Here is a 25,482-nt window from a genome sequence, read left to right as displayed (position 1 = left end):
GTTTGTTTCCTGTGCTTTCCTGACATTTTTCTCATACAAATGTATGGTATCGGCATGAAAAACAAGCAATACACTTTCTGTTGTCTAAGTCGGATAGATCACGAGTAGCCGTTTGATATGGAGTTATCAACTCGCTACGCTCGCTGATAAATTCCATATCAAACGGCTATTCGTGACCTATGCTAAACATAGGTATCATTGCACTGTACGACCAGCCATGTACGTTAATTGGTATCATTGCACTGTACGACCAGCCATGTACGTTAATTGGTATCATTGCACTGTACGACCAGCCATGTACGTTAGTTGGTACCATTGCACTGTGCGACCAGCCATGAACGTTAGTTGGTACCATTGCACTGTACGACCAGCCATGAACGTTAGTTGATATCATTGCACTGTACGACCAGCCATGAACGTTAGTTGATATCATTGCACTGTACGACCAGCCATGTACGTTAGTTGGTACCATTGCACTGTACGACCAGCCATGAACGTTAGTTGATATCATTGCACTGTACGACCAGCCATGTACGTTAATAGGTATCATTGCACTGTACGACCAGCCATGTACGTTAATTGGTCAGCCCTGCATGTATATTGTTCAGGCGGGAAGCGTGACATGGATCTTTCAAAGTGGCGGCCATCGAACAAACTTACCTTATGCATGTATGTTTTGTGTGTTTTACATTCATTAGCCCGGCTGATATTAAAATGAAATGTTTTGTGGGATTATGCCGAAACGTTTCTATTGATTTTGATTTTGCATTTTTCTTGCAATTGCTGTAAGTAAATAAACCGTTCACATCGTCAGATCAATCTAAAAGGACATGCGGAGTAGTTATAAGTACCAAGTCATTTACAATTATATATAAGATCTCTAACAGTTGATTTTACTTATTATTTGCAAAGCTCATTTCTTAAGTTCACTAATCTTGGGGGGGGGGGGGGGGTGCCCTTGTCACCTGAAGTGACGCTCCATCCGTGAGCTGCCATGGTACGAAATAAACAAAAACAAGAGAATAAACGGAAGGAAAATATCATTTATTGAAATAGCACTCTTGCTTTATTATAATTGAAAAAAAACACGAGAAATTAAAAAAAATATGATTAAAACTTAATGATAAAATTATAATGATGATTAGAAATAGATGCTGAATATGGTTCTTGTGGTGATGATGCAGTTGTTGTTATTTTAAAGGATATTCCCAGGATCACAGCTATCGTATGAGGCCATGGTATAGTCGCTGCTATCTCTTCCCCGACTACCTGACGTACTCCCACGCACCTGTATTTCTTCGCACCAACTGCCGTCGACAAAACAACAACCAAACATAAGTTCCATTTCGCTTACGTCTGTGCAAAAGAACGTATTTTAAGCAAAAATATATATTTTGTATTTTTAGTTTTAACGGATGTTGATGGTTAATCATCGAAACAATCCGAATTTAAGAAAAACACGAATATCGGCATTTTCTGTTAGTTTTAGAAATTTTACAGTGAGAGTGTAAAAGGTGCCAGCATTTTCACCAAGATTTCTTTAACCAAACCCGGGTAGCAGGAAATGTTTATCCCATTTTCGTGTATACTATTATAAAATTATATAATATTGCACATTTGTGCAGACATTTTATGATAACGGTAGGTTGCTTCGTCTGTATTGGGATAAATGATAATATCTAGAATGGGAATAGTAAATGTCTTGACAAGTGGATAGTCTGATGAAATATGTAAGTACACGCATAGTTTACATGTTTCAGCGTCTATGGTACCAGAAGTGTCCCTCCATGCAACCGGAAGTGACTGAAGTGATGCTGCGCCATTGAGCAGCTATGGTATGAATTTAACAACACATAGTTGGATTCAATAGCTGGAATATCATTGATGCAACAAAGATGTAAGATACAATTATATTCGAAGTTCATGATTAATATTATAATTACGATTGAATACGTGATAAAGATGACGATAACGGTGGTACCTTTGCTGCTGCTGCTGCTGCTACTTATATTGTTGTTATTACATAGGATAATGATGGTGGTATATTAGGTTATCCAAATGTTAGCAGGGACATAATATTAAACATTAATAAAAGCCTTTTTTATTTGGCAGAAAACATCCCCACAGACCCGTCTTCCCAACAGAGCAATTATGGAGTTTGCCAACAAGGGAGTGATCTCTTTTATGGCACGATGGGCGTATCGTGGCGACGCCTCACCGATGACGACACCTCACCGATGACTACACCTCACCGATGACGACACCTCACCGATAACGCAATGGGAGATACCTCACCGATGACGCAATGGGCGACTTCTCACCGATGACGACACTTCATCGATGACGCTATGGGCGACACCTCACCGATGACTCAATGGGTGATACCTAACCGATGACGCAATGGGTTATACCTAACCGATGAAGCTTTGGAAGGCACCTCACCGATGACGCAATGGGTGATACCTCATCGATGACGCAATGGACGACACCTCACCGATTACGCAATGGGCGACTTCTCACCGAGGAAGACACTTCATCGATGACGCTATGGGTGATACATCACCGTTGACGCTATGGATGACACCTCACCGTTGACGCTATGGGCGACACCTCACCGTTGACACTATGGGCGACACCTCACCGAAGCAGCAATGGGCGACTTCTCACCGAGGGAGACACCTCACCGATGACGCTATGGATGATACATCACCGTTGACGCTATGGGTGACACCTCACCGTTGACGCTATGGGCGACACCTAACCGAAGACGTAATGCGCGACACCTCATCGATGACGATACCTCAAAGATGAGGCTATGGGAGACACCTCGCCGATGACGCTATGGGCGACATATCAGCGATGACGCTATTGATGATACCTCAGCGATGACGCTATGTGTGATACCTCACCGATGACACTATGGGTGATACCTCACCGATGACGCAATGGGCGACACCTCATTGATGACGCATTTGGCGACACCTCAGCAAAACGCTATGGGGGATACATCACCGTTGACGCTATGGGCGACACCTCACCGATGACGTAATCGGCGACATCCCATTGATGACGCTTTGGGTGACACCTCACCGATGACGCTATGGGCGACACCTCACCGATGACGCTATGGGCGACGCCTCACTGATGACGACACCTCACCGATGACGCTTTTGGCGACACCTCACCGATGACGCTATGGGCGACACCTCACTGATGACGACACCTCACCGATGCCGCTTTTGGCGACACCTCACCGATGACGCTATGGGCGACGCCTCACTGATGACGACACCTCGACGATGACGCTATGGGCGACACCTCACTGATGACGACACCTCGACGATGACGACACCTCGACGATGACGCTATGGACGACGCCTCTGATGACGACACCTCGACGATGACGCTATGGGCGACACCTCACTGATGACGATACCTCGACGATGACGCTATGGGCGACGCTTCACTGATGACGACACCTCGACGATGACGCTATGGGCGACGCCTCACTGATGACGACACCTCGACGATGACGCTATGGGCGACACCTCACTGATGACGACACCTCGACGATGACGCTATGGGCGACACCTCACTGATGACGACACCTCGACGATGACGCTATGGGCGACGCCTCACCGATGACGACACCTCGACGATGACGCTATGGGCGACGCCTCACCGATGACGACACCTCGACGATGACGCTATGGGCGACGCCTCACCGATGACGACACCTCGACGATGACGCTATGGGCGACGCCCCACCGATGACGATACCTCACCGATGACGCAATCTTGTTACCAGTAATTAATATTATCCATATATATGCATTATCTAAGAAGTCGTTAAAGGTGTATCACTCAAGAATTATGCTTTTTATACACATTTTTGTATTGATATTAAATACGAGTGTCAATTTAAATTTGTTTTCAATAAAAAAACTCGGAGAATTGCTATAAGTATACATTTATAGTGAACATGTTGATGTTTCATTTATAAAACGGTCAAATTTAAAGAATAAAACGATATGACTAAACTGTTTTATATTAAATGATAATAATTGACATGGAACAGTGTATAAGGTTCTTGAAGAACGTTGGCTGTGTCTGCAATTTGTGTGGTTTGACGCCAGGTCAATCGTAACAACTCGGCCATCTCCGGCAAGCTACGAGATAGACCTCGTAAATAGTAGTAAGGTGATAGATGTGCCCGCCTTCTGGTAGTGAAATGGTCTGGTAGTAGATGTGTCCGACAGTCACCAAAATATATATTCATATAAATGCTATCAGATGCATTTCGGAGCCTGCTAAAATCTACAACCGTAAAGTGTGTATTTGTAGACAAAAACACTTTTACTGACTTTTGCTTAAATTAGAAATACTTTGCCTTGCATGATTATTTTGATATAACGTACTTCACGAGTGTGTTGTATAATTTTTACGTATCTTACTTCAAGATCAAGTCAACATTTATTATCCAGCCTTAAATTTGACTTCTTAGTCATATACTATTAGCTAATCATCATCTTCATCATCATCATCCTCCTCCCACCACCACCATCACCAACAACAATACCATCATCATCATCATCGTCGTCGTTGTAGTCGCCGTCGTCACCACCACCACTATCATCATCATAATCATTATAATCATCATCATCATCAACACAACCACCACCAGCACCACCATCGCCGCCGCCGTCGTCATCATCATCATCACTTTCACATCATCATCATTATCATCAGCGTCACAACCACCACCACCATAATCACTGACGTCTACATCGTTGTCGTCGTCATTTTCATCATCATCATCATCGACATCGTCGCCGTGGTTGTAGTCGTCATTGTCACCACCACCACCACCATCACCATCATCATCATCATCATCATCATCATCCAACTCATCATTCAAACACATTTTCATCCTCATCATATTAAATACAAATCAAACAATATTTTCAACATTTAATCATATCTTCTTCAATAATACTCCAATTGTGTGACATGTTTAATAATAGGGCATTGTATATTCTATTATTTAGGTAACTCAATGTGTTTATTGTTTGGGTATTTCCTTTGAAGCATTTGTCGATAATGCACCAGTCAATTATAACTACGCCCCTCCCCCAGGTCCGGGGAATAGCGGGGACTTTGACTTTCGTTCCTGCCAAGCCCGGGTAAAATCCCCGTCTTGCGGGGACGAATTGCTGGTAAGGTCCCCGTTTAATGCCCTCGCACCCCAGGGACCCTAGGTAAGGCCAATTCCTCGCTATATTTGGCGCGAAGACAAAACCACCACACTCACACGGCACTGCAGGGCCACCTGGAAGGTAAAAACACGGCCAATTTCCCCGCCTTTCCCCGGTATACCCCCGTACCTGATGGCCGTGGTTACAATTGACTGGTGCATATATGATATCATAGTTTTGTAGATAGCATTATAATGATGTGAAATTTATGTAATAGATCATAAGAATTAAAAAAAGTCAACGTGTTATTGATACATTTCTATAATACAGAATATAAAAAAACAGCTGAGCTAGAATGCCATTGTGAATAAAGAAATAAGTTAAATATTCCATATCAATTAATAATCTCTTAGCGAAGTAACTAGGAAACTAGTTGATTTATTGAGGGATTCTTTTAAAAAAATGTCCATCAAGTTGAACCGACAATTGCACGTGTTGATTACGGACTGTTGTGTTATAATTAAACAAGAGCACCGCGAAACGGAGCATTATACGCCCGAAGAAGATTCGGCTTGAGGTCCTTTTAATGTAGTGATGATTTGTAGTTATTTGAAAATCGCTTTATTAGTTACCAAGTTATGGCCCGGACACGGAATTGCTAACGGACGAGTAACAAAGATGTGGCCCGGACACAGAATTGCTAACGCCCCCCATGGTGATTCTAGTCTTTGAGTTATGGCCTGGACATGGAATTGCTAACGTCCCCCCATGGTGATTCTAGACTTTGAGGTATGGACCTGGAAATCGCATGTGGCACATCCTTTTAATGTAGTGATGATTTGTATAAAGTTATTTGAAAATCACTTTATTAGTAACAAAGATGTGGCCCGGACACAGAATTGCTAACGCCCCCCATGGTGATTCTAGTGTTTGAGGTATGGACCTGGAAATTGCGCGCGACACATCCTTTTAATGTAATGATGCTTTGTATAAAGTTATTTGAAAATGACTTTATTAGTGACCAAGTTGTGGCCCGGACACGGATTTGCTAACGCACCCCCATGGTGATTCTAGTCTTTGAGGTATGGACCTGGAAATTGCGCGCGACCCATCCTTTTAATGTAGTAATGATTTGTATAAAGTTATTTGAAAATCACTTTATTAGTAACAAAGATGTGGCCCGGACACAGAATTGCTAACGCCCCCCCCCATGGTGATTCTAGTGTTTGAGGTATAGACCTGGAAATTGCGCGCGACACATCCTTTTAATGTAATGATGCTTTGTATAAAGTTATTTGAAAATGACTTTATTAGTGACCAAGTTGTGGCCCGGACACACGCACCCCCATGGTGATTCTAGTCTTTGAGGTATGGACCTGGAAATTGCGCGCGACACATCCTTTTAATGTAGAGATGATTTGTATAAAGTTATTTGAAAATCACTTTATTAGTAACAAAGATGTGGCCCGGACACAGAATTGCTAACGCCCCCCATGGTGATTCTAGTGTTTGAGGTATGGACCTGGAAATTGCGCGCGACACATCCTTTTAATGTAATGATGCTTTGTATAAAGTTATTTGAAAATGACTTTATTAGTGACCAAGTTGTGGCCCGGACACGGATTTGCTAACGCACCCCCATGGTGATTCTAGTCTTTGAGGTATGGACCTGGAAATTGCGCGCGACACATCCTTTTAATGTAGTGATGATTTGTATAAAGTTATTTGAAAATGACTTTATTAGTGACCAAGTTATGGCCCGGACACGGAATTGCTAACGGAGGGACAGACAGACAGACGGACGGACAGACGATGGAGGCCATAACATAATACGACCCTTCGGGCGTATAAAAAGAAAGTTTTCATCCAAGTTCGATATATTTAATAACACCAGCCCCAACGACATTGCTGTGTACAGTTAAATCTATTTTTGGATGCATGCAAATACACAACATAAATCAAATTAACTGAATACACAGAAAGTGGTTGATAATAATTAGTTCCTGGAAAAAGTGACATATATATCTATAAATAGAATGACACTTCCCCATTGATTGTTTCACTGTTTTTCATCAAATATGAATTCCCATAATCGATGCTAACATTTAACTTATTGTTCACATTTTGGTGAATTTGAAAAGAAGCTCTTCACTCATATCAAAAACCCCTACACTCGTATCGTCAAACTCGAGAACCTTGAATGACGGCGAACTGTCCATATGTTCTCGGATGTCTTTCATCTCACTGGCAGGTTTCACCTTGCAGTGCCGCATGTAGCATGTAATGGTGTGTGGTATGTTCTTCATCGTCTCTATCAGACTCCGCACCGCCTCCGCTGTCATTGTCACACACACAAGTGTAATATCGGTGATGGAGGCTGGAGGGAGGAGGTGGAGCTCACCTAGATTTGTACTCCCTATGTGAAGGCTTTGTAACTGAGGGAGACTTGGTAGTGTATCCACAAGTAACTGGACATTCTTAACTAAAGTTAACACAACACGTTGTAGTTTACTCCGCCTTTGATCGTGTTTAAATAATCTAAATATGTACATTTCAACATTCGATGATACATCCCATAAGTCACATGTTGTAATATTTGTTGGATCAACCTGCACACGTGTTGTACTGTCTCCCAGTATATACAGATATTCCAGCCTGTGACACTGGGACAGGTCATACTGCCCATCACGGAACCACAGTGTCACTGCTTTGAGGGAGTCGGAGGAGGATGTGATCACCGTCTGCAGCTCTTCCCCATTAATTTGATCATTGGATCCCCAGATGACTAGTGACTGAATACGTTCCTTGTTTATCATCATCAGCTTTTTTAACACTACGGTATCCTCGTCATCTATCTCGAAGTGTGCGAGATAGAGCGGTATGTCACCATAGTTGTTCGCCCTGGCTTCACGGTGTCCGGAGAGAATCAGGTCCTGAAGTAGTTTAGCCTCTCTTCTGTGGATTGATGGTCGGTATGGTGGTCTAGAACTATTGACCCATGAAGGCACGTCTGGTCTAGAACTATTGATCCATGAAGACATTTGTACACCGAGCTCGGGCTTCATTCCACATATGAAAATAAATGTCTGAGAAACATCTCCCAAGATATTTTCCTTATTATCTTGTTCGTACTTGTTTAATAGCTGACTGTAGTCGTTTTCATTCAAACATAAATGAAGAGCCGCTAAAAACTCTTGAAGTGTTTTATGAAAGAATGAAAAGTGAGATGATCTCTTGGTCAATGAGTTGGATTTCTTCTCCGTGAGTAAGCCAGACTTCAATGCAAATTCAACCTGCTCCCTGCTTAACAAAGCGTCGACTGTTTTGTCGCTGAATACAACAGACGAATCTCTGCACTCTGAATACAAAGTTGTGTATGCTAACTTTGCCAGCGCAAGATAAACCATGGGATTTTGCACGAAGCATTTATGTTCGTTTAATACAGATGGTAGTTCAATTTTCGGAATTTTATGCTTCCGTTGCATATAACTACATCTACATGATAGCATGTTTATCATGCCAGCATAAATGTCACATTTTGAATCGGTTAACGATTTGCCCTCGAACCACAGGCACACGAGCTGGGTGATACTGATAGGTGCTGACAATAATCCTTCAAGACCCTTCGCTGACACCATTTCCATGAAAGCCCATGTTGTTCGTTCATCCTCATTTCCCTCATTAAGAATGTTGATGATATTTTCCACGAGTTGCTCTGTGTCTGCAGCTCCTTCTATTTCAAGATATTTGTCGATCTTTGAATCCTGCACTCTAAACTGTGACATTCGCCAGGGACGCGTTGTCGTGAGGAGTGTGGCCTTGTTGGCCGAATTTCGGAAAGGGGTGACTTTTTCCTCAGTGTTGCAGGTACAGTTTACGTTTTCCGGATGGGTCCATTCGTCGAGGCCGTCAGCTATGATTAAACATGTTTCACTTTCCAGCACCGTCTGTAATAGCCGGTAACCATCATCGGCATCCTTCTCGTGGTAGATTTTACGTATAAGTTGATCCTTGATCATTTCTGCTAGATCACACGTTTTACCTGAATCTCGTAGGGTGATATGAAACAAAAATGCAAACTCTTTGAAGAATTCTGGGTCGGCAAAGCTTGTTTTAATTTCGACGTTTTCCTCCGCTGGTAAATATTGGTGAGTCCAATCCAGGGCACACATTACGGAGAATGTAGATTTGCCATTGCCCGGTTCTCCAACAAGGAAAACATTTCTGAGCAACTGAATTTCTTTTTTGAAAACATCTGAAAATTTTGCAATTTTTTGACCGCTTTCTTTGTTGTCAATTTTGCCGATTTTTCGATGATCTTTCTCCACAATTTTCGGTGCCACGTAGAATTTCCTGAGTTTGGCGTTCTTTTCTCCGAGAATGGGAGATATCGGCATGTCGGCCAACGTGGTTCGGTAATGGTTTGCCAAACGTAGTCGTAATCCTGAAGTAAATGTAAAGATATATCATTAAAAACATAAAAATAAGAACATATACGTTTGCATTATCACAAAACACTTGGTGAGAAAACAGGAATCAGTTTTGTGACAAGACGCTCGGTACAAAAGATAAAAATAAGCAATATCACAAGACCCTTGATGCAGACGATTAGTAATATCAACAGACGCTTGTAAAGAAGATTAGAAGCAGAATTATCAAAAGTCGTCTGTTGCAAAAAATAAGTAGCAGCCTTTAACAAGAGGCCCGGGACCAAAGATAAGAAGCAGCATTATCACAAGATGCTTGTTACAGAAGATAAGTAGCAGCCTTTACCAAGACATTTGGTCCAGAAGATAAGTAACAGCATTATTACAAGAAGCTTGGTACATAAAGATCAGAGGCAGAATTATTACAAGACGCTTGTTACAGAAGATAAGAAGCAGCATTATCACAAGACGCTTGGTACAGACAATAAAAAGCAGCATTGTCACAAGACGCTCAGTTCAGCAGATAAGAAGTAGCATTATCACAAGGCGCTTAGTACAGAAGATAAGTAGCGGCAATATCACAAGACGCTTGTTGCAGAATATACGTAGCAGCATTATCATAAGACGATTAGAAGCAACATTAAAAGTATATATCACAAGTTTCCGGTACGGATAGAAAAGTCCGACCCGGGGGCAAGCGCGTAAACTGGTAACGAGGCTTGCCGAGTCACCGGCCACGCAACGTGCCCGAGGGTCGGATTTTCCTATTCGGACCGGAAAAACATGATTGATATATTTTCTTGCACATCTAAAATTATCAAATTGTGGTAAAGTTGATATAAAAAACGCACTTATGTACATTTTACGAACCAGCGCGTGCGACATCGTTTACTGACGTCATAAACCGCAATTATTTTAGTTTAGTTTTAACATATTTAGTTTACAACGATTGTGAAACAAGTTATTACAAAATTATATTAATCACTCTCGTTGGCACGATATTACGCGAGAGTGTGGTCTTGTGTTTTGGGGGAAACCGAAGAACCCGGAGGAAACCCACTTGTCCGGCTTGGTGACCACAAACCAAACTCACATGCGCCCATGTCGGGAATCGAACCCGGGTCGCTTAGGTGAGAAGCGAGTGCGCTAACCGGACAACCAATTATTTTAAATAAATATTGATGTCAAATAGTTACTCTGAAAACGCGTTTTTTTATGATTATTTATTTCCAATTTTAATCAAAAGTCTTGCATACTTATATATTTGATTGCGCTTTACTGAAATGGTTAAATATACTTTTCATAAACAAAACAATAAAAGAAACTAGAGATTGCTTTTTTGAAAAAGCGCTTGTCTCCCCTATTGTGTGGTCGTAGCTGAGAAAAAATAAATGATGGACATGAAATTTGTAACTTTGGACTGGAGACAAACCAACAGTGAAGTTTGGTTTATTCGATTATATTAAATAGTGAAGAGAAGAAAGTGTTGTTGATTAATCATGGAAAATGTAAACGAAGTTTGCATTGTATGAAGTTCCTGGGCGCAAGCGTTATTCAATTATTGATCGGAAACCATTTTTCAGCTCACAGTCATCGTGACCATGACCTTTTACCTACTGATCACAACATCAATAGGGATCATCTACATAACCAACTTGCATACCAAGTATTAAGTTCTTGGGTGCAAGTGTTCTTTAGTTACTGAGCGGTAACCATTTCTTCAACTCAAGGTCATGGCAACCTTGACCTTTGACCTTCTGATCTCAAAATCAATAGGGGTCATCTACTAGTCATGACCGACTAGCGTACCAAGAATGAAGTTCCTGGGTACAAGCGTTCTTAAGTTATTGAGCAGAAACCATTTTTAGGCTTAAGGTCACCGCCAACGTATCATTTTTTACCTGAAGGTAACCTTGACCTTTGACCTTTTGATCTGAAAATCAATAGGGGTCATCTTCTAGTCATGAACAACTAGCTTACCAAGTATGAAGTTCCTGAAACCAAAGGATCTTTAGTTATTGAGCGGAAACTTTTTCTTCACTTCAAGGTCATGGCAACCTTGACCTTTGACCTAGTGATCTCAAAATCAATATGGGTCATCTTCTAGTCATGACCAACTAGCATACCAAGTATGAAATTCCTGGTTGCAAGCGTTCTCTATTTATTGAGCGGAAACAGTTTCTTCACCTCAAGGTCACGGTGACCTTGACCATTGACCTACTGATCTCAAAATCAATAGGAGTCATCTACTAGTCATGAACAACTATGAAGTTCCTGGGTACAAGCTTTCTTTAGTTATTGAGCAGAAACCATTTTTAAGCTTAAGGTCACTGCCAACATAACATTTTTTACCTGAAGGTAACCTTGACCTTTGACCTTTTGATCTCAAAATCAATAGGAGTCATCTAATAGTCATGAACAACTAGCATACCAAGTATGAAGTTCCTGGACCCAAAGGATCTTTAGTTATTGAGTGGAAACCGTTTCTTCACCTCAAGGTCACGTTGACCCTGATCTTTGACCTAGTGACCCCAAATTCAATAGGGGTCATCTACTAGTCATGACCAACTAGCATACCAAGTATGAAGTTCCTGGGTCTAAGAGTTCTATAGTTATTGGGCGGAAACGAAGTGTGACGTACTGACTGACTGACTGACAGACTGATGGATTGACTGACGGACAGGGCAAAAACAATATGTCTCCCCATGAATGGGGGAGACATAAAGATATTACACGTAAATGATTTTTACATGGAAGGTCACCACGACCTTGACTATTGACCTTGTTACCCCCAAAACAATTGGGATCATCTAGACATCATGACCAACCTCACTTCAAAGTTTGGTGAACCTAGATCAAAGCATTCTCCTGATATTGCACGGAAATATTTTTTTACATTAGAGGTCACAGCGACGTTGACCTTTGACCTTGTGACCCCCCAAAATATAGGAGTTTTCTAAACCTCATGATCAACCTCCCTACCAAGTTTGGTGAACCTAGGTCAAACCATTCTCAAGATATTGAGCGGAAATGTTTTTTACATTGGGGGTCGCCGCGACCTTGACCTTTGACCTAGTGACCCCAAAAACAATAGGGATCTTCTACACCTCATGACCAACCTCCCTACCAAGTTTGGTGAACCTAGGTCAAACCGTTCTCAAGATTTTGAGCAGAAATGTTTTTTATATTGGGGGTCGCCGCGACCTTGACCTTTGACCTAGTGACCCCAAAAACAATAGGGATCCTCTACACCTCACGACCAACCTCCCTACCAAGTTTGGTGATCCTAGGTCATGCGGTTTTCCAGTTATCGATCGGAAACGAAGTGTGACGTACGGACGGACTGACGGACTACCGGACTGACGGACAGGGCAAAAACAATATGTCTCCCCCAGAGAGGGGGAGACATAATAAAAAATGACACGTGGATGCGCGTGACTCATCTAACATAGGGGGTGTAAGACGGGGTTTTCCAGCACTGCTGACATAACCGGAAACACACGTCCGGTATGCAAAAATATCATAAGACGCTTGGTACAGGTGATAAGAAGCAGAAATATCACAAGACGCTTGGTAAGAAGAAAGGCAGCAATAGTGTAATGACTGTATAAGTTAAAGGTTGTATGAGTTCTTATAAGTATCTATCATGTGTTTCCGGTACGGATAGAAAAATCCGACCCTAGGGCACGCGCGTAAGCCGGTAACGAGGCTTTCCGAGTTACCGGTCACGCAGCGTGGACGAGGGTCGGATTTTTCGATCCGGACCGGAAAAACATGATTGATGTTTTTTCTTGCATACTTGAATTAGTGGAAAAATTGACGTAGAAAACGTACTTTAGTACATTTCAGCAAAAAGCGCGTGCGACGTTGTGTACTGACTTTATAAAGCGCAGTCATTTTAAATCACTATCGACGTCAAATAGTTCCTTTAAAAATCGCGCTTTTACGATTATTTCTTTTCAATTTTAATTAAAAGTATTGTATACTTATATTTATGATTCCGCTTTATTGAAATTGCATACTATACTTTTCATAAACCATACAATAAAAGAAATAAAAACACACGTCCGGATAGAGAAACCCCCCGACTCGATGGCGCCTGCGTTGCCAGGTAACGAGGCTTGCCGAATTACCGGCTGCGCAGCGTGCCCGAGGGTCGGATTTTTCGATCTGGAACCGAGGAACCGACACATGATAGACATTTTTCTAGCATACCTTGAATTACAATATTTTGTGAAAAAATACATGGAAAAGCGCATGTTTGTACATTTTACCAAAAAAGGCGTGCGATGATGTTTACTCACGTCATGACGCGCAGTAAGTTTTATTCACGGCATACGTCAATAAGTTTCTAAGTATCACGTCTTTTAAGGGTTACTTTTTGTTTTGAAGGTATATTAAAGTTAATATTTATCGCACTCATCTATTGAAATCTCATAATTATAGTTACATAAAGTGTATAATAAAAGAAATAGAAAGTATTACGTCACAGCGCGTGACTCATCTGGCATGGCAGGGGAGCCAGATGGAATTTACTTGCATACCGGACGTGTGTTTCCGGTCATGTGACCAGTGGTGGAAAAAAACCTGTCTTACACACCCCATGTAAGAGGAGTCACGCGCAACAACGCGCCACTTCTTATTTCTTTTCTTGTATGGAATATGAAAAGTAAATTATGCCATTTCAATAAAGCGCAATTAAATATACAAGTATTCAAGCGCTTTGGTGAAATGCACAAAAGTGCGTTTTCTACGTCAATTTTTCCACAAATTGATAATTTAAGATATGCAAAAAACAAAATTAATCATGTGTTTCCGGTCCGGATCGAAAATTCCGACCCTCGGGCACGCTGCGTGTCCGATAACTCGGAAAGCCTCGTTACCGGCTTACGCGCGTGCCCTCGTGTCGGATTTTTCTATCCGTACCGGAAACACATGATACTTAAATTCCAGCACGGCTGACGTCACCGGAAATGCCTATTCGGTGTGCTAGAAATGCAGAGTTTCAACACTATCTTATCTTTCTTAACGAAAGTTAGTGGGCGGAAACCATTTTTCTTTCTTAGAAACAGTGACCTAAACCCTACTTCTCATAAGCAACCCCAAGCTAGCTCTTTACATAAACCACCCTACACACAGTTCCATATCCATATACGTCAATTTGATCAAAAGCATCGCTTACCTTCCTTCAATATCTCCCCTTCGTTCTCAGCACTGATCTTGAAATCGTCTGTTTGCAGCTGTCAACAAAACAGATCAAGACATCCAATAATTCAAAGGCTATTTTACAAAATAATATAAACTATAAACTTATATTATAAAGACAAAATGTTAACGGAAAACAGTTTTACTACATCAGAAAGTGTATGTACGTTGTCATAAAGGTGACATGTGTAAATAAAACTATTTTTTTATCTCGTGATCACGACTAAATTACTCGTTCCCACGACTTGCAGGTCGTGACCCATCGGTACGCAACCTTGGTTTGGCCTCGCTTCTAATAAGGTCAAATAGGGACTCCCACCTACACTTAAGTCTGTTGGTCTGATTAGATGCAAGGTCAAATAGGGTCCCCGACCATCACTTAATTCCGGTGATCTCCTAGTAATTAGGTACATGGTCAATTAGGGATTCCCACCTATACTAAAGTCATGTGATCTAATTAGATACATGGTCAAATAGGGACCCCACGTATCTATCTATCTATCTATACTTAAGTCCGGTGATCTAATTACCATTTACGTGCAAGGTCAAATACGGACCCCACCTACATTAAAGTCCGGTGATCTAATCAGGTGCAAGGTCAAATAAGGACCCCCACCTACACTAAAGTCCGGTGATCTAATCAGGTGCAAAGTCAATTACGGACCCCCACCTACACTAAAGTCCGGTGATCTAATCAGGTGCAAAGTCAATTACGGATCCCCACTACACTAAAGTCCGGTGATCTAATCAGGTGCAAAGTCAATTACGTACCCCCACCTACACTAAAGTCCGGTGATCTAATCAGGTGCAAAGTCAATTACGGACCCCCACCTACACTAAAGTCCCGTGATCTAATTTGGTGCAAGGTCAAATACGGACCCCCACCTACACTAAAGTCAGTTGATCTAATTAGGTGCACAGTCAAATAGGGACCCCCATCTTCACTGAAGTCAAGTCCGGTGATCTAATTAGGTGCAAGGTCAAGTAGGGGCCCTCACGTACACGAACGTCCGGTGATCTAATAAGGTGCAAGGCCATATAGGGACGCCCACTTACACTAAAGTCCGGTGATCTAATTAAGTGCAAGGTAAAATAAGGACACGCACCTACACTAAAGTCCGGTGATCTAATTAGGTGCAATGTCAAATAGGTACGCCCACTTACACTAAAGTCCGTTGATCTAATTAAGTGCAAGGTAAAATAGGGACCCGCACCTACTTTCAGTGTTTACCTGTCGCAATGCCCTGTGAAGGAAAAAATGTTTTCGCTTTGACTGTAGGTGGATCAAATAGGGCCCTGACCTACACTAAAGTTTGTTGATCTAATTAAGTGGAAGGTCAAATAGGGACCCGCACCTTCACTAAAGTCCGGTGATATCTAATTAGGTGGATCAAATAGGGCTCCGACCTAAACTAAAGTCTGTTGATCTAATTAAGTGGAAGGTCAAATAGGGACCCCACCTTCACTAAAGTCTAGTGATCTAATTAAGTGGAAGGTCAAATAGGGACCCCACCCCCCGCCTACAGAAAAGTCCGTTGATATAATTAAGTGCAAGGTCGAATAGAGGCCCCCACTTACACTAAAGTCCGTTGATCTGATTAGGTGCAAGGTCAAGTAGGGTCTAAAGTCCGGTGACGAGGTCAAACCATACTATTCTAAATTGTTTTCAATAAACGCATACCTGATCCGCACAAAAGGTAGTCCACTCGATATAATTCCCAATCGCTCCTCTTACACAGGAGTACAGAAATATCTTTGCACGAGTTTATCGAATCTGATATAAAACAAGAGCTGTCACAGAGACAGCGCGCTCGACTATTCCGTCGCTTTTCAGTGTAAGGATTGAAAAGTTTTGGCGAAACATGCATGGATCACTGTTAAATTAGATTCCAATGCAATACATGATGTGCGGAGATATTAACATAAATGTGGTTACATGCAAAATTTTAACCAGAATTTTAAGCGTAATAATAAAGGGCCATTATTTGCAAAACACAGTTATCTAACTTGATTATTCAATTAGGTTAGGTGGTTGACTACCATTGTATAAAGTCTCAATGAAATACATTAAGTAGTTGCTGAGATATTATCCTATGTGTGCTAACAAGACCTTAACCAGAATTTCTAAGAAGCATAATAAAGGGGCAAAAATTATATAATGTGAAAGATAGAGTTATCTTACTTGATTAAATAAGAAGGTTAAATGGTTGGGAGCCTGTGTGTAAAGTTTCAATGCAATGCATGATGTATTTGCTGAAGCATTGACTTAAAAGTGGTTACATGCAAAACCTTAACCAGAATTTCTATGTTGAATAAAAAGGGGCCATTATTTGAATTTAATGCAAACTAGAGTTATCTCACTTGGTTATTTAAGTAGATTGGATGGTTGAGTACCATTTTATTAAGTCTCAATGCAATTCATCCAGTAGTTGCTGAGATATTAACCTATGTGTGCTTACATGCAAAACCTTAACCAGTATTTCTGAGTCCAATAATTAAGGGCAATTATTTGCATTAAATGCAAACTAGAGTTATCTTATTTCGTAAATTAAGTAGGTTCGATGGTTGAGTACCATTGTATCAAGTCTCAATGCAATACCTCAAGCAGTTGCTAAATATTAACCTATGTGTGCTTGCACGCAAAACCTTAACCAGAATTTCTAAGTCAAATAATAAAGGCCTATTATTTGCATTAAATGCAAACTAGAGTTATCTTACTTCATAAATTAAGTAGGTTGGATGGTTGAGTACCATTGTATCAAGTCTCAATGCAATACCTCAAGTAGTTGCTGAGATATTAACCTATGTGTGCTTGCACGCAAAACCGTAACCAGAATTTCTAAGTCAAATAATAAAGGCCTATTATTTGCATTAAATGCAAACTGGAGTTATCTAACTTGGTTAATTGAGTAGGTTGGATGATTGTACCATTGTATCAAGTCTCAATGCAATACCTCAAATAGTTGCTGAGATATTAACCTATGTGTGCTTGCACGCAAAACCTTAACCAGAATTTCTAAGTCAAATAATAAAGGCCTGTTATTGGCATTAAATGCAAAGTAGAGTTATCAAACTTGGTTAATTAAGTAGGTTGGATGGTTGAGTACCATTGTATAAAGTCTCAATGCAATACCTGAAGTAGTTGCTGAGATATTAACCTATGTGTGCTTGCACGCAAAACCTTAACCAAGGGGTGACGCCGACGCTTGGGTGAGTAGTATAGCTCTCCTTATTCTTCGAATAGTGGAGCTAAAAAGGACACTTGCAAGCATACCTTTTATCAGCTGTTTCACGGCCTCGCACCCTCGAGTCGGTATGATAGTTTCGTTATGTCCTCTAGGATATAAGTTCATACCTGGTGAAGCACTTCTACGGTTTTTTGAGCTTAGGGTATGCTAGTTTAATTGTGTCCCATAACATAATAAGTCAATTCCGGGTGCACACATGTGCAGAAGTTGGCAGTCAAGTCGTCTGCGAAGTTTCACCATGCATAATAAAATTATTTTTAATAATCATGCCTGAACTACACAAAAAATAGTACACACATTATAATTTATAAGTACTCTTCCAGCAAGTTACTATGTATTTTTACATGCGTCGACCGAATTTAATACAAAAAAAGTAAATGTTAACTCATGCCCTTTCCCATATCTGTTCTGTGGCGTGTTGTGCCTTACATCGGTATGCTGGTTCAGCTGTGTCATCTATCGCATACAGTCAAACCTGTTTAATCTGTTCCATGGCATGTCGTGCCTAGGGCCGGTACATGCTAGTTAAGTTGTGTCATCTATCTTGTTAAGTCACCTGTTTAAACTATTCCACAGAGTGTGGTGCTATGGGCCGGTATGCTAGTTCAGTTGTGGTTTTTATCATGTAAAAGCATACCTATTTAATCTGTTTCATGGGATATTGTGCCTTGAGTAGGAATACTAGTTCAGTTGTGTCATCTATCATGGAAAGCCATACCTTTTTGTTCTGTTCCACGGCGTTTCGTACCTAGGGCCTCTATCATGGATAGCCATAACTGCTTAATCTGTTTCACGGCTTGTTGTGCCTTTGGCCAGTATGCTAGTTCAATTTTGCCATCTCTCTTGTAAAGTCATACCTGTATAATCTGTTAATTCCGCTATCATGTAAATTTGTACCTTCTTAAGCTGATCCACAGCGTGTTGTGCCTCGGATCGGTTTATTAGTTCAGTCTTATCCTCCAGCAGGGTGCGTAGCTTGAACAGGAAGTCCACTAGTTCTGTGTCCTTGACCCTCTGGTCATGGGAATGGCGTACGCGTCGACCAATGTCCCGAACCTTAAATGTAATGTTTGAAATAAGTTTAATAAGATGGCACAATTGAAATGCATACTATCATGCAATATGTAGTAACTAAACTATATATTCACTTTAAGACTTCTTGGTTGTTTGGATTAGAGTATCAAATGTACAAAATAATCAGAGCAAAGTTGAAGTTCTTCAAGTGAATACTGAAACATTCTACATTTATTATGAACATTCTTAAAAGCTGAACTCTCACAGATTGACCGTTTAGGCCACGTTTTTATGTTTTGTCTGGGAATGAGCCAATGTTTGCGTTAATGTCTGGAAACCAGTGATATAATGATAATACAGTGAGATGTTGTATGAAAAAAAGCGTTAGTAAAAAATTAGTTTCTCGGCAGTTCTTAATAAGTTGTCTTAAATGGCTAAATTAAATGTATTGATGTGCGAAATCAGCTGAATTTGAGATAAAAATATAATAAACGTCAAAACTGTCAATCTGTGAGAGTGCAGCTTTAAAAAGTCAACGGAATCGTATAATATGATCATAGTGTGATTAATATGTTTACCTCTGTTAATAAATTTTGCTGTGTCGCAACGTTAAACGACAGTTTGGTTTTGAAATCCTCGCAATTTATCATGACGCTGATCACTCCGTTAAAGTCACTGTCTTTGATGGAGGACACGGTATTGTAGCCATCAGGAGGCAGGAAACACTTGCCTATCTCCCAGGGAATGGTGCTCCATTTGTCGGCATTCGTATTCTTCCATGATGGTCCCGAAAACCTGTGATGTTTGACTATTTCATCACGGACGCCTTCACAAATCCCATTTGGACAAGGAGCATACAGTTTTTGAGGACAGTTATGAAATCTACAGTTTCTAGTACTGGTGCATATCCCACGAGTTGGGCACTTCAACACGTTTTCTGTGAAACAATGTGCACATGCTGCCCCGGATGAAAGACCCTTGGATGTTCTAACGGTGCTATAGATGTCCTGGTGAACGCATGTCAGCACGTCATCTACAAGACCCTTTAGACCCTCCTTGGTTATATTGAGGGCGAGGGCTGCCTTAACCCAGTTCTGGGCTTCTTCATTCCCTAATAATTCCCGATAAGAGGCCATTGTTTTGCCATGAGATTGTATTCAATACCTGGTAAAAGAAACAAGTCACTGAGTATTACTTACATTACAAAAGTCCCCTTCGGATTCTTAAACAAATTGAAATTACTAGCATTAAAATAAGAGCTGCACTCTCACAAATAAGTTACTGTTTGCCAACTTATTTATTATTGTCTTGGAATGAGCCATGTTTTTGCATAAATATCTGCAAACTAGTGGTATTAGACTGCTGACAAAAGATCAGATCGCAGATTTTCATATTTCCATCGAAAATTTATCTTTTATGGCTAAAAGAGTTACTAACGGTTTAAGAAAAACACATTTTTTTTAACTAAACTATGAAAATCTGCGATCTGATTTTTGTCAGCAGTCGTATATCACTGGTTTCCATTCATTTTGATATAAATTGGGTCGTTCCAAGACAAATTTTTTTAAAGTTGTCAAAACATTCAATCTGTGAGAGTGCATCTTAAAGAAAATGTTGAAATAGCCACATTTTTCACGCATAAATTAATTTTTTTTATTGGCCTGCATAATATCCCTATTGCCCTCTATCCGCATATTATATTACATGGACCAAGTTTTAATACTTCATTATACAGGGCAAAGATCCAGTTAAGGGATTGGTGTATTCACTGCTATACCAGCCAAATGTATCATAGGTGCTATACACAGCAGCTTTTATGATTTTGGGATAACATTTTTGCTGTTATTATAGGACCCTTTTAAAGTGTAGTAAACTGATTCTTTATGTTGCTATGGCAACCAATAAAATAAAATGATGTGCATGATATCGGACAGACATCCCCTACGGTGGAATCGGTAGGGGGTTAAAATTATTACATATTATACAGCATAAAAGTATTTAAGTATTAACCATTGTAACGGTTCACGGTTATTATATTTTTTACCAAAATAATCAATTTAATGCGATGCAGTCGCATAACTCTTTATTTTGGTAATACATACTGACATAACCCTTAAAGCTGCACTCTCACAGATTTACCAATTTTACATTTTTTTTGTCTTGGAAATAGCATTTTTTGCTTGATTATCTGCAAACCAATGATACAAGATTGCTGACAAAAAATCGGATCGTAGATTTTTATATTTCCGCTAAAAAAACTTGTGTTTTATGGTTTAAACCATTACTTATGTTTTAAGAAAAATGCATAAAAAATCATTTTTTGAACTTAAATATAAAAATCTAAGATCTAATTTTTTGTCAGCAATCTGTGAGAGTGCAGCTTTAAATCAGCTTAGTATTCGAGATAATATTTTGTCTACTGGTTCAGCCCCTAAAACAGCTGACTGCTAATTTACTTAAGTGAATGTACTGCAGATTTTAAAAATACTGTCATCCCGTTGGGCAAAAATATAATTTCGACCTCCAATCGCAGGTTTGATTAGTATATACAAATTTATTTTAGCTTGATTGTGACGAAAGTTAAGCTTATAGAATCGCTCCCGCGGTCCGTTTCCTGGGCAGAAACCAGTACTGTGTCCAATTTGAGAGGCCATGAGAAAGTACCCCTGGTGGGGATTGAACCCCTTGGGTGAGAGGCGGGGCACCTAAACCACTAGACCATTCTCACCATGATGGGGATCAAACCCACAACCTCTTGGGTGAGAGGCGGACACCTATTTCACTAGACCACTCTCACCCCTCTCGTTATAAATCCAATCTATGGAACCCATAGCATCATCACTCTGGTGAACGAGAATGATTGAATTGATGCTGATCCGTGGTCTAGTGGTAGCGCACTTGACTATCAATCTATGGGTAGGAGGTTCGACTCCCATGCAGGCCTACAGCCTATAATATATAGTAGTATCAGGTATCAGCAGATAAGGTAAATGAAATTATAAAACTATGATTCATTCACTTTTTTTTCAGTACATGTGTAGATGCATTGTTATAGTACAGTATTATTCATTGTATTTATAGTTATCCTTCTTAACCCTGATTTATATGTTTGTTGTATAACATTTACGTAAAGTTTTATTCTATAAGACTTTATGTTTCTTTGTATATGTTCTGATTATCAAGTGTCATGTTTCTTCATATCGGAGGAAATAAAGAATCCCACTTTACTTATCTACATGACATGTTAGAATAATTAATGCGATTGTGGTAAAAATAAGGTACAGTACAGCCTTTTAGCTCACAGAGTCACTGTTAATATCTGAATAATCCAGGGCTTTCTCTGGTCATTTTGGGAAAAAGACCCTAAACATTTTGGGAAATTTTGCGTCGTGAAAATGCCGAAATTGGGAAATTTTACAGTTAATAGAAAAAGCTGTGTAGTCTCTAGAATTAGAAAAAGATTTAATATTAGTTTATTTTCCTTTTAAAGGACCCAAAATGGCTGAAATATCAATCCTTGGGTTGTAAATATCTATTGCAATAAATCATGACAGATAATATTTCATACTGATCTCTGAATGTGATGAAAATCAATGATTCCCCAGATATATTATCAGAAAAACTTTACATGACATGAATTATTAGGATGTTGCAAATGAACCAATACAGATAAAAAGACTTTTAAAATATATATATTTTTTTTATTGGTATATATTTCTGAAGATTGGAAAAAATACCTTATATTTTGCTTTGGGAATAGGTCTGATAGTCGGACCTGTGGGTACTATACAAAAAGCCCTGTAATCATACACCAAATTGATGATTATGTGTTACTTAGTAATACTATGATTCACAGCCTATAAATAAGTATGCGCTGGGATACCAAGATGATTTTTCACAAAGCTTAAGTTATGCACCAGTCAATTGTAACCACGGCCCCCCAGGTCCGGGGAATAGCGAGGACTTTGACTTTCGGTCCAGCCAACCCCGGCTAATTTCCCCGCTCTGCGAGGACGAACAGATGGTAAATTCTCCGCCAAATGCCCCCGCACATCAGGGACCCTAGGAAAGGCCAATTCCCCGCTATATTTAAAGCGATGACAAAACCACCGCATTCACCTGGCACTGCGGGGCCACCTGAAAGGACAAAAACACGGCCCATTTCCCTGGTATACCCCCGGACCTGGGGGGCCGTGGTTACAATTGACTGGTCAGTGTTTGACACTAATAGAGAAGGAGTCCACTGGACTCCTTAATTCCAAAATCAAGGAGTCCGGCATAAAATTAAGGAGTCCAGGATAATTACAACATTTATTCAAATTTATTGACTCAATGCTCCAGCTAGCCCTAAATAACAGATTGGGACACCCGCTGCCCTTTTCAAGTACCCAGCTGCCATTTTACTACACCCTGCTGTGCCCTTTTGTTTGCCAGTCAATGTCCAGGAATGAGTTATAAATGTACATACTTTTGACACTAACTTAAAGTTAACAGCTGAGGTAACAAACTGTAAGTATTGAAAGAAGTAACATCACATAAAAAGTTGAGTACTGGCCCTTGCAAGTGTCCCATAAAGGAAATTTAATTCACATCAAAAGTGTCATTTCTGACCTACCCCCTGGCTGGAGCAATGATGACTATTTATTCAATGATTTCACAGAGCCTTTGGTATTTCATTTCTGAAGGGCAAACTAGAGATTTGTATTCTGAGAGCACAACAAAGTTATATTTTAATTGTTTTATTCAACTAACATGAACATGACTGAAACTATTTATCTAATAGATTCTAATATGACTTGAAAATATTGCCATGAACTGAGGATCTAGCATATAGAACCTTGGCCTCTTGTGAAGTGGCTGTGGAGCCATCAGATATAAGGGAATTGAACGGGGCATTATCAAATACTGAATTTTGTTTAATTGGAACATTCATCTGCAATCAGTGCAATGAGACTCAGACATGCCTTATATGTTGTGCCAATACTAACAGACTTTGCAATATAAGCTTGGTACATGGTGACATAGTCTGTGTAGGACTGTCCTTATTTCTGAATAATGTTCAGCATCCATAAACAGAATGCACTACCTGTCAAAGATAGCTTTGTTCAGCTGAATTAACAAGCAGCCAGCTGGTGACTAACTTAATTATTTTTCCCTTTTTTGCATTTTCTTAGCTTATAATATTATCATGGCCCTTTAAAGTTTTTTGATGGCTTTCAATCGCACGTTAGAGCGCACAGTGACAAAGCTCCCTACAGTCAGGTACTCATATACAGATGTCAGTTCAAATATCAGCCAAGACATTTGTTTTAACCTTGCTTGCTGAATTTCCTTTCTCTATAAATTACAAACTCTTTATCTTTTTTTCTTTTTCAGTTCTTTTAATTTTTGCTGCCGGTGGCGAAATCCATTTTACCGTTGACATAAACATTGTTTACATCTAAAATCAACGAGGAATATTTTTTGTAAACACCGTTTGACAGGTTTTATCGATTCAGTTACCATATTACAAACATTAAAAGATACATGAATACCGGTCTATGACGTCACTTACTACTTTAAAGAGCGTCAAAATGATAACGATTTGACGTGTCGCAAAATAATTATATACGAGCTTTCGGATACTTGTAACCTTCGGATACGATTTGTGTACAATTGGATTTTGAAATGAAGGAGTCCGATGGACTGCCTAGACGGAAACCCCGGTAGTCCGAGCCGAATTTTAGGAGTCTCGGACTACCGGACTCCCGTGTCGAACGCTGCTGGTGCATTAATAATAGAAAGGCTGGTTTCCTACTATAAAAACAATAAAATATAAATAGAACCAAAATGCAATACTTTTGTCATAGAGAATGACAATTCATATATGTATAACTACATGTATGATAAACAAGTCTAATTTCATCTATTCATGACATTTGTGCAACCGTTATGGATGAATGAGTACAGTAGAATCTATGCGATATAATCAGAACGTATTTTGTTAATTCTAAGCCTTTTTCCATTTAATAACTTATCTATTATTTTCACCCTCTTTAACCAGTATGTATGTTCATATGTAATTGTTTATTTGGAGGTTTTAATGGGATAATGACTTTCAAGGTTTGAGCAGTATACATACAGATGATACACGTAAAACGAAAGCAGTTACTGAGTTAGAAGCGTAATAAACAGGTCTAACAGGATCATGAAATTATACGTGAAATGAAACAAGATTTTCAAATATTAAACTCAATTAATATGGTTTTGCATTTCCTAAATGTCTCTGATTACACACATAATGTGATGCTGATCTGAAAAGTTGTTGAATTGTGTTAAAAAAATCAAAACTCACATTTACGGCCGCCATTAAAGCAAATACGTGACATTCAACAAGCGCATGCGCGATAACAT

The 25,482-nt window shown here is 40.0% G+C and overlaps 1 protein-coding gene across 1 annotated transcript; it reads right to left on the bottom strand.

Moving 5' to 3' along the window:
* Positions 1-4,959: 4,959 nt before the first annotated feature.
* On the bottom strand, positions 4,960-25,475 carry LOC128246701 (uncharacterized). The gene is made up of 5 exons (XM_052965052.1): positions 25,424-25,475; positions 19,668-20,253; positions 18,973-19,131; positions 14,805-14,862; positions 4,960-9,639 (listed from the first exon to the last, which is right to left on the bottom strand). The coding sequence occupies exons 2-5, from the start codon at positions 20,223-20,225 to the stop codon at positions 7,313-7,315; spliced, it is 3,102 nt and encodes a 1,033-aa protein (XP_052821012.1). The 5' UTR covers positions 20,226-20,253; positions 25,424-25,475; the 3' UTR covers positions 4,960-7,312.
* Positions 25,476-25,482: the final 7 nt, after the last annotated feature.

This window comes from Mya arenaria, chromosome 9 (assembly GCF_026914265.1).
Source record: "Mya arenaria isolate MELC-2E11 chromosome 9, ASM2691426v1".
NCBI lineage: Eukaryota > Metazoa > Mollusca > Bivalvia > Myida > Myidae > Mya > Mya arenaria.
This window is presented reverse-complemented; position numbering and strand designations above follow the sequence as displayed.

Coding starts and splice junctions, on each gene's coding strand:
- LOC128246701 (XM_052965052.1), bottom strand. CDS start 20,225: ATGGCCTCTTATCGGGAATTATTAGGGAATGAAGAAGCCCAGAACTGG. Junction 19,132..19,667: donor AGCAAAATTTATTAACAGAG/GTAAACATATTA, acceptor ATTACATTTAAG/GTTCGGGACATTGGTCGACG. Junction 14,863..18,972: donor CTGTGGATCAGCTTAAGAAG/GTACAAATTTAC, acceptor TTTTGTTGACAG/CTGCAAACAGACGATTTCAA.